The 11,080-nt window shown below is 40.7% G+C and overlaps 1 protein-coding gene across 1 annotated transcript; it reads right to left on the bottom strand.

The window, feature by feature from the left end:
• Positions 1–2,176: 2,176 nt before the first annotated feature.
• LOC144070344 (forkhead box protein E1-like) lies at positions 2,177–3,784 on the bottom strand. The gene has a single exon (XM_077594904.1). The coding sequence runs from the start codon at positions 3,538–3,540 to the stop codon at positions 2,503–2,505; it is 1,038 nt and encodes a 345-aa protein (XP_077451030.1). The 5' UTR covers positions 3,541–3,784; the 3' UTR covers positions 2,177–2,502.
• Between the last annotated feature and the right edge of the window lie 7,296 nt (positions 3,785–11,080).

Here is an 11,080-nt window from a genome sequence, read left to right as displayed (position 1 = left end):
CTCAAATAAACATTGTTTTAGATCTATAAAAAACTGAATATTCAGGGATTTTAATTCAGTTCTTTTAATCCATTTATAAAAAAATCTAAATATTATATCTAAAATCATCCGACGTATATTAAATTTCCTGATTTTCCCCCTTTTTAAATCAATAATTGTCATTTTTTAATCAATTTTTTCTGTGTTTTTAGTTCAAAAATCATTTTGTGAAATCTAAAAAAATATATAAAAAAGCTAAAATAAACATTGTTTTAGATCTATAAAAAACTGAATATTCAGGGATTTTAATCCAGTTCTTTTAATCCATTTATATAAAAAAAAAAAATCTAAATATTATATCTAAAATCGTCCGACCCACATGAAATGGAGTTGACGTTAACGTGGCCCGCGAACCAACCCGACTGAGTCTGACACCCCTGCCTTTGACCATCAAGCCCGATAATTTAATCCCCCAAAAAGGTGATTATTAACCCTTAAGAGATCCTTTCAGAATATTTTGCGGCCAATAAGAATGTACCAATACGTAGGTTGCCATAATTTAAAATATGCCATATTGTCCAAAATAAGATCACCCAAATTACTTGTTTTAGGGAAAATGGAATAGAATGTTAAATGTGAGTCATTTGTACTCATAATATGGATTTTATAAAATCATATATACATATGACAGCCCTATCCTGCTCAGTGATACATTATAGGCTATAAACCTGCAAATTATAGGCTATTAATCTGCAAATTATAGGCTATTAATCTACAACGGTTAACTCAAAACAACAACACTTCTCTTTTAACAAGCAAACATTGCCAAATATATACAGCCAATAAGCCTTCTAAATTATAGGTGAAAGGATTTAAACAAACAAGTCAAATCAACAACCTTAAATAAACCTTTGCGAATTATACCTTTTTAAATAAACCAATTTGAAAGTAACGACAGAAGAACAACGGAAAAATGTAATATTCGTGTTGAATTGACAACCGTGAGAGTCTTATCTATCGGACCTCTTAAGGGTTAAGCATCATTAAAAGCGCGTCCATCAAAGTATTATTTCCACCCGCATGCCGTGAAGATGACGTTCGTGAGGACCAACCTTGAAAATTGCTTGTCGGGTCAATCACGGCTTTGTTTTGTCTTCGGGAATGCAGCGACAAACCCAAAAAAACGGTCTACCAGACCTGTCTATCAGGCGGGTATGACATCAAGACGGGTCCAGGTTTTGCGGGGGTGTCCAAATTATCGCAAAAGGGATTTTAAAAATAAGGGATATGTTGTTTTTTGTTGTGGTTTTTTTAAGGTTAAACTATACTTTTGCTAACAACCACTTGTTTGACTAGTAGTAATCTGTGTTTTTCAGTTTTGGGTCATTTTAAGTGGATTGAAAATGGTTTGATCAAGTTATGTTTGTCTTTATTCAGGAAAATAATAACAAAATAATTATTAATGAAAATATTTTTTTTATAATTATTATTAAATCATTTGTGTTTTTCAGTTTTTGGTCATTTTAAGTGGATTGAAAATGGTTTAGTCAAGTTATGTTTGTCTTTATTCAGGAAAATAATAACAAATAAACGATTAATGAAAAGAAAAAATGTTATAATTATTATTAAAACCTTGTGTTTCTGAACATTTTAGGGTCGTGTAGGTCACACCAATGGTTAATATTGTGGCCTGCACAGGTGAAAATGGGATGCCCACATATGTAAGTATTTGTTCTATTAAAGGTTTTTAAGGCAGGTTGGTAACTATTTATATATTTTTATTTTTTAGGGGGCAAAGTACAATTTTGAAGTGATCCATGTACATGATTTGCTTCGCCGCAACTGGCCCCCGGGCCTTGACTTTGACACCTTTGCACAAGTAAGGAAATTAGGTAAGTATGATACTTTAAGTGAAATATATTTTAATGTTTAGTGTTGAATTATATGGTAAACTCTTGGATAGAATTAAATCGTGGCAGACTTTGTAAAAAAATAAATAAAAAATAAAAATAAAAAAAAGCCAATTATCCATTTTTTCTGTAAAGAATAGATAAAGCGCCATTGTAATAGGATGATTTAAGGCATATTATCGTCTTACGATATTCAGAAATAATTATATAAATAATTGAGTAGAATTTTTTATTTTTAATACCTTTTTGATTTCCAAAGTCCAAGATTAAAATGAGACGCGTGAAAGTTTTCATCAGCAAAATTGTTTATTAAAATGGCCCCTTTTTAAAGCTTCTTTTAGTGAAGTAGAAGTGATGGCGTCGTTAAACATGTTCCCATTCAATTAAATCGATCGAATCTAATCGCGGTACAAATCAGTAAATATCGCAAAGCTGCTTTTCCCGGCGAACTTTAGACGTTTGACTTCATTGGCGGTAAATACAAAATCAAAAGAATAGTGGCATGTTTGGACCCACCTGAATTCTGACCGGAAAATAAAGACGATTAGTTTTGCGAAAAGGAAAAGAAATAAAATAGCAACCATCCCCCTCCCCGTAGTACCTTTAACGACGCTCATATAGCCGACACGAACCTGTCCATGTTGCCGCTATACGGCGGGTGTCGCAAGTAACCCCCCGAATTGGCGCCGTTGTACTGTGAGAAGGAACCCAGCTGGACCGGCGAGACCCTGTCGTAGATATCGCTCGCCTCTCCCGAGGAGCCCAGGCGACCGCTCGCGGCGTACGCTTGGCTTTGGAGTTGTCCGTAAGGGCCCTGGGAGAGGGCGTGGTGGTGATGGTGGTGGTGGTGGATGTGCGGGTGGCCGCTCGGCGTGGGGTAGGGGAACCCCGGGTGCGAAGCGGCGCCGGCGGGATGAGGCGGGGTGACGATGCCGCAACCCTGGCTTTGGAAGGCGGGCGGCGGCAGGGCGCAGGGGCCCCCCGGGATCACTTCGGGGACAAAGTCGCGGATAGACTGCTCCGGCGTTCCGATCAGATTGTTGATGGTGAAATTCCGAGTCTGAGCCGGGCCGAAACTGGGCGGCGACGGCGAAGGGTAGTAGGACGAGGTCATCAGCTGCTGCCCGTAGGACGGGCTGACGTCGGGGTACGGCGCGTTGGCGTAGGGTCTGCCCACGTGGACCGGCGCCAAAAGCGCCTTGTCGTGCACGTAGCAGGTGTAGGTGCTCAGGTCGCAGCGCTTGAAGCGCTTCCGGCGCCGAAGGAAGCTACCGCTCTCGAACATGTCCTCGGCGTTGGGGTCCAAGGCCCAGTAGTTACCCTTCCCCGGGCGCCCCGGTTCGCGGGGGATCTTGATGAAGCAGTCGTTGAGGGTCAGGTTGTGGCGGATGGAGTTCTGCCACTTCTTGGAGTTGTCGCGGTAGAACGGGAAGCGCTCCGTGATGAACTTGTAGATGCCGCCCAGCGTTAGCTTGCGCTCCGGAGAGTTGGCGATGGCCATGGAGATCAGGGCGATGTAGCTGTAGGGCGGCTTACCGCGCTGAAGGGGTCGCTTCCTGCGTCGCCCCCGGGGCGGCTCCTCCGGGGGGTCGGGGGCCGACGACGACGAGGCGTCCGTCGGAGGATCCTTCTCCGCTTTCACCGCCGGCATTTTGTTGGCGGAGATGAACTGGCGGAATCCCCGGCCACTCACCGTCCGCGATGGGGAACCCGGGGTCGGCCCGTGGCTTTCCGGACGTGACTGGCGGGCTCGGCTGGCGTCTGCGGAGTGTTTGAGAGTGACTCACCTCGCCGGTGGCGACGGGGAGGGATTAGCTAAGGCACTCGCACCTGAGGGGCGTGGCATTCTCTTCGCATGCCTCTTTGCTTTTGTCTCCGTCGCGTGCTGATGGACGTTTCTGCGTCAACAAATGATGTGCGCGGGCGTTATGTGGCAATGACAGACGGTGACGGGTGAAAAGGAATCGTTTCTTTCCTTGACAGAATTTCTGGAGGAGGTCAAGTTTGCTTTCAAAGTTGCGTCTTAGAAAAAGCGACCGTGCTAGTTGGAAGTAGCATTTTTCGACTAGACTAGTTAGGAGTAAAAGTGTGTGTTTATACTGCCTCTGGTGGCCTAGATGGGCATTGAATTAGGATGTTGCGGAATATGGTTGCGTATTAACTTTAATTTTTGGTGTCGCTAACAAAGGCGTGTCGTCGCCAGGGCAGAAAAAAGTCAATTTGTGCATTTTAACGTTTTAAAATTGATGTTATTTATATGTATATGTCAGAAGTTTCACATCAAAAGTGATCCTATCATCTTAAAATTTACATTTCATGTTAAATTGGGCTGTTTTACATAAAAATTGTCAAATTTCAAACGCAATGTTATTCACATTTCATTTCATTTTATTAGCTGACCAAGTTTGACACTAAAATGAGAAGTTTGACGTTAAAATGTAAGTTGGAACGTGGCAAGTTTTCAGATAAAAAATAATGAACTAAGATTCTTATTTGTACTTTTTTGTTCTCGTCCTTTTGTGTGGACGAATCCGAAAGTTGTCAGTGATGTTTTGATAGAAACACGAAATGCCGCAGTTGCCCTCGTTTGCTTAAAGCTGCTTTTAAAGGACGGAAATGCTTTGACTTTGTTTGTAAAATTAGTCTTCCAGGGAGGTTCTGGGGGGATGTTAGGCAAGAAATAGTGCCCAAATTGGGGTAAATTGCGTTAAAAATAGTGGTTGTCTTGGAACTGGTCTTGGGTGGTTCTGGTTGGTCCATTTAACCTGAATTTTTGTCTCATATGAGGGTAGATGTATATTGACAATTCTGTATAAAATAATCTTCCAGGGTAGTTGTGAAGTAAAGTTATGCCACAAACAGTGTGCCTAATTTGGGCACTTTTATGACAACGAGTGCTTGTGTTGGAACTGGTCCTGAGCGGTTCTGGTTGGTCCATTTACCCTGAATTTTTGTCTCATATGAGGGGAGATGTATATTGACCATTTTCTATAAAATAATCTTCCAGGGAGTTTCTGGGTGGATGTTAGGCAAGAATAAGTGTCCAAATTGGGGTAATTTTCGTTAAAAATAGTGGTTGCATTGGAACTGGTCTTGGGTGGTTCTGTTTGGTCCATTTAACCTGAATTTTTGTCTCATATGAGGGTAGATGTATATTGACCATTCTGTATAAAATAATCTTCCAGGGTAGTTGTGAAGTAAAGTTATGCCACAAACAGTGTGCCTAATTTGGGCACTTTTATGACAACGAGTGCTTGTATTGGAACTGGTCCTGATTGGTTCTGGTTGGTCCATTTACCCAGGAATGGTGTCTTATTTGTGGGTAGATGTATAATTCACAATATTGTGTAAAATTAGTCTTCCAGGGAGGTTCTGGGGGGATGTTAGGCAAGAAATAGTGCCCAAATTGGGGTAAATTGCGTTAAAAATAGTGGTTGTCTTGGAACTGGTCTTGGGTGGTTCTGGTTGGTCCATTTAACCTGAATTTTTGTCTCATATGAGGGTAGATGTATATTGACAATTCTGTATAAAATAATCTTCCAGGGTAGTTGTGAAGTAAAGTTATGCCACAAACAGTGTGCCTAATTTGGGCACTTTTATGACAACGAGTGCTTGTGTTGGAACTGGTCCTGAGTGGTTCTGGTTGGTCCATGTACCCAGGAATGGTGTCTTATTTGTGGGTAGATGTATACTTCACAATTTTGTGTAAAATTAGTCTTCCAGGGAGTTTCTGGGTGGATGTTAGGCAAGAATAAGTGTCCAAATTGGGGTAATTTTCGTTAAAAATAGTGGTTGCATTGGAACTGGTCTTGGGTGGTTCTGTTTGGTCCATTTAACCTGAATTTTTGTCTCATATGAGGGTAGATGTATATTGACCATTCTGTATAAAATAATCTTCCAGGGTAGTTGTGAAGTAAAGTTATGCCACAAACAGTGTGCCTAATTTGGGCACTTTTATGACAACGAGTGCTTGTATTGGAACTGGTCCTGATTGGTTCTGGTTGGTCCATTTACCCAGGAATGGTGTCTTATTTGTGGGTAGATGTATAATTCACAATATTGTGTAAAATTAGTCTTCCAGGGAGGTTCTGGGGGGATGTTAGGCAAGAAATAGTGCCCAAATTGGGGTAAATTGCGTTAAAAATAGTGGTTGTCTTGGAACTGGTCTTGGGTGGTTCTGGTTGGTCCATTTAACCTGAATTTTTGTCTCATATGAGGGTAGATGTATATTGACAATTCTGTATAAAATAATCTTCCAGGGTAGTTGTGAAGTAAAGTTATGCCACAAACAGTGTGCCTAATTTGGGCACTTTTATGACAACGAGTGCTTGTGTTGGAACTGGTCCTGAGCGGTTCTGGTTGGTCCATTTACCCTGAATTTTTGTCTCATATGAGGGGAGATGTATATTGACCATTTTCTATAAAATAATCTTCCAGGGAGTTTCTGGGTGGATGTTAGGCAAGAATAAGTGTCCAAATTGGGGTAATTTTCGTTAAAAATAGTGGTTGCATTGGAACTGGTCTTGGGTGGTTCTGTTTGGTCCATTTAACCTAAATTTTTGTCTCATATGAGGGTAGATGTATATTGACCATTCTGTATAAAATAATCTTCCAGGGTAGTTGTGAAGTAAAGTTATGCCACAAACAGTGTGCCTAATTTGGGCACTTTTATGACAACGAGTGCTTGTATTGGAACTGGTCCTGATTGGTTCTGGTTGGTCCATTTACCCAGGAATGGTGTCTTATTTGTGGGTAGATGTATAATTCACAATATTGTGTAAAAATAGTCTTCCAGGGAGGTTCTGGGGGGATGTTAGGCAAGAAATAGTGCCCAAATTGGGGTAAATTGCGTTAAAAATAGTGGTTGTCTTGGAACTGGTCTTGGGTGGTTCTGGTTGGTCCATTTAACCTGAATTTTTGTCTCATATGAGGGTAGATGTATATTGACAATTCTGTATAAAATAATCTTCCAGGGTAGTTGTGAAGTAAAGTTATGCCACAAACAGTGTGCCTAATTTGGGCACTTTTATGACAACGAGTGCTTGTGTTGGAACTGGTCCTGAGTGGTTCTGGTTGGTCCATTTACCCAGGAATGGTGTCTTATTTGTGGGTAGATGTATACTTCACAATTTTGTGTAAAATTAGTCTTCCAGGGAGGTTCTGGGGGGATGTTAGGCAAGAATAAGTGCCCAAATTGGGGTAAATTGCGTCAAAAATAGTGGTTGTCTTGGACCTGGTCTTGGGTGGTTCTGGTTGGTCCATTTACCCTGAATTTTTGTCTCCTATGAGGGTAGATGTATATTGACCATTCTGTATAAAATAATCTTCCAGGGTAGTTGTGAAGTAAAGTTATGCCACAATCAATGTACCTAATATGGGCACTTTTATGACAACGAGTGCTTGTCTTGGAACTGGTCCTGAGCGGTTCTGGTTGGTCCATTTACCCTGAATTTTTGTCTCATATAAGGGGAGATGTATATTGACCATTTTCTATAAAATAATCTTCCAGGGAGTTTCTGGGTGGATGTTAGGCAAGAATAAGTGTCCAAATTGGGGTAATTTTCGTTAAAAATAGTGGTTGCATTGGAACTGGTCTTGGGTGGTTCTGTTTGGTCCATTTAACCTGAATTTTTGTCTCATATGAGGGTAGATGTATATTGACCATTCTGTATAAAATAATCTTCCAGGGTAGTTGTGAAGTAAAGTTATGCCACAAACAGTGTGCCTAATTTGGGCACTTTTATGACAACGAGTGCTTGTATTGGAACTGGTCCTGATTGGTTCTGGTTGGTCCATTTACCCAGGAATGGTGTCTTATTTGTGGGTAGATGTATAATTCACAATATTGTGTAAAATTAGTCTTCCAGGGAGGTTCTGGGGGGATGTTAGGCAAGAAATAGTGCCCAAATTGGGGTAAATTGCGTTAAAAATAGTGGTTGTCTTGGAAATGGTCTTGGGTGGTTCTGGTTAATCCATTTAACCTGAATTTTTGTCTCATATGAGGGTAGATGTATATTGACAATTCTGTATAAAATAATCTTCCAGGGTAGTTGTGAAGTAAAGTTATGCCACAAACAGTGTGCCTAATTTGGGCACTTTTATGACAACGAGTGCTTGTGTTGGAACTGGTCCTGAGCGGTTCTGGTTGGTCCATTTACCCTGAATTTTTGTCTCATATGAGGGGAGATGTATATTGACCATTTTCTATAAAATAATCTTCCAGGGAGTTTCTGGGTGGATGTTAGGCAAGAATAAGTGTCCAAATTGGGGTAATTTTCGTTAAAAATAGTGGTTGCATTGGAACTGGTCTTGGGTGGTTCTGTTTGGTCCATTTAACCTGAATTTTTGTCTCATATGAGGGTAGATGTATATTGACCATTCTGTATAAAATAATCTTCCAGGGTAGTTGTGAAGTAAAGTTATGCCACAAACAGTGTGCCTAATTTGGGCACTTTTATGACAACGAGTGCTTGTATTGGAACTGGTCCTGATTGGTTCTGGTTGGTCCATTTACCCAGGAATGGTGTCTTATTTGTGGGTAGATGTATAATTCACAATATTGTGTAAAATTAGTCTTCCAGGGAGGTTCTGGGGGGATGTTAGGCAAGAAATAGTGCCCAAATTGGGGTAAATTGCGTTAAAAATAGTGGTTGTCTTGGAACTGGTCTTGGGTGGTTCTGGTTGGTCCATTTAACCTGAATTTTTGTCTCATATGAGGGTAGATGTATATTGACAATTCTGTATAAAATAATCTTCCAGGGTAGTTGTGAAGTAAAGTTATGCCACAAACAGTGTGCCTAATTTGGGCACTTTTATGACAACGAGTGCTTGTGTTGGAACTGGTCCTGAGTGGTTCTGGTTGGTCCATTTACCCAGGAATGGTGTCTTATTTGTGGGTAGATGTATACTTCACAATTTTGTGTAAAATTAGTCTTCCAGGGAGGTTCTGGGGGGATGTTAGGCAAGAATAAGTGCCCAAATTGGGGTAAATTGCGTCAAAAATAGTGGTTGTCTTGGACCTGGTCTTGGGTGGTTCTGGTTGGTCCATTTACCCTGAATTTTTGTCTCCTATGAGGGTAGATGTATATTGACCATTCTGTATAAAATAATCTTCCAGGGTAGTTGTGAAGTAAAGTTATGCCACAATCAATGTACCTAATATGGGCACTTTTATGACAACGAGTGCTTGTCTTGGAACTGGTCCTGAGCGGTTCTGGTTGGTCCATTTACCCTGAATTTTTGTCTCATATAAGGGGAGATGTATATTGACCATTTTCTATAAAATAATCTTCCAGGGAGTTTCTGGGTGGATGTTAGGCAAGAATAAGTGTCCAAATTGGGGTAATTTTCGTTAAAAATAGTGGTTGCATTGGAACTGGTCTTGGGTGGTTCTGGTTGGTCCATTTAACCTGAATTTTTGTCTCATATGAGGGTAGATGTATATTGACCATTCTGTATAAAATAATCTTCCAGGGTAGTTGTGAAGTAAAGTTATGCCACAAACAGTGTGCCTAATTTGGGCACTTTTATGACAACGAGTGCTTGTATTGGAACTGGTCCTGATTGGTTCTGGTTGGTCCATTTACCCAGGAATGGTGTCTTATTTGTGGGTAGATGTATAATTCACAATATTGTGTAAAATTAGTCTTCCAGGGAGGTTCTGGGGGGATGTTAGGCAAGAAATAGTGCCCAAATTGGGGTAAATTGCGTTAAAAATAGTGGTTGTCTTGGAACTGGTCTTGGGTGGTTCTGGTTGGTCCATTTAACCTGAATTTTTGTCTCATATGAGGGTAGATGTATATTGACAATTCTGTATAAAATAATCTTCCAGGGTAGTTGTGAAGTAAAGTTATGCCACAAACAGTGTGCCTAATTTGGGCACTTTTATGACAACGAGTGCTTGTGTTGGAACTGGTCCTGAGTGGTTCTGGTTGGTCCATTTACCCAGGAATGGTGTCTTATTTGTGGGTAGATGTATACTTCACAATTTTGTGTAAAATTAGTCTTCCAGGGAGGTTCTGGGGGGATGTTAGGCAAGAATAAGTGCCCAAATTGGGGTAAATTGCGTCAAAAATAGTGGTTGTCTTGGAACTGGTCTTGGGTGGTTCTGGTTGGTCCATTTACCCTGAATTTTTGTCTCCTATGAGGGTAGATGTATATTGACCATTCTGTATAAAATAATCTTCCAGGGTAGTTGTGAAGTAAAGTTATGCCACAATCAATGTACCTAATATGGGCACTTTTATGACAACGAGTGCTTGTCTTGGAACTGGTCCTGAGCGGTTCTGGTTGGTCCATTTACCCTGAATTTTTGTCTCATATGAGGGGAGATGTATATTGACCATTTTCTATAAAATAATCTTCCAGGGAGTTTCTGGGTGGATGTTAGGCAAGAATAAGTGTCCAAATTGGGGTAATTTTCGTTAAAAATAGTGGTTGCATTGGAACTGGTCTTGGGTGGTTCTGTTTGGTCCATTTAACCTGAATTTTTGTCTCATATGAGGGTAGATGTATATTGACCATTCTGTATAAAATAATCTTCCAGGGTAGTTGTGAAGTAAAGTTATGCCACAAACAGTGTGCCTAATTTGGGCACTTTTATGACAACGAGTGCTTGTATTGGAACTGGTCCTGATTGGTTCTGGTTGGTCCATTTACCCAGGAATGGTGTCTTATTTGTGGGTAGATGTATAATTCACAATATTGTGTAAAATTAGTCTTCCAGGGAGGTTCTGGGGGGATGTTAGGCAAGAAATAGTGCCCAAATTGGGGTAAATTGCGTTAAAAATAGTGGTTGTCTTGGAACTGGTCTTGGGTGGTTCTGGTTGGTCCATTTAACCTGAATTTTTGTCTCATATGAGGGTAGATGTATATTGACAATTCTGTATAAAATAATCTTCCAGGGTAGTTGTGAAGTAAAGTTATGCCACAAACAGTGTGCCTAATTTGGGCACTTTTATGACAACGAGTGCTTGTGTTGGAACTGGTCCTGAGCGGTTCTGGTTGGTCCATTTACCCTGAATTTTTGTCTCATATGAGGGGAGATGTATATTGACCATTTTCTATAAAATAATCTTCCAGGGAGTTTCTGGGTGGATGTTAGGCAAGAATAAGTGTCCAAATTGGGGTAATTTTCGTTAAAAATAGTGGTTGCATTGGAACTGGTCTTGGGTGGTTCTGTTTGGTCCATT

Source organism: Stigmatopora argus, unplaced genomic scaffold (genome assembly GCF_051989625.1).
Source record: "Stigmatopora argus isolate UIUO_Sarg unplaced genomic scaffold, RoL_Sarg_1.0 HiC_scaffold_37, whole genome shotgun sequence".
NCBI classification, from domain to species: Eukaryota; Metazoa; Chordata; class Actinopteri; order Syngnathiformes; family Syngnathidae; genus Stigmatopora; species Stigmatopora argus.
Note: the sequence above shows the minus strand (reverse complement) of the source record. Positions and strands in the feature narration are given on the sequence as shown.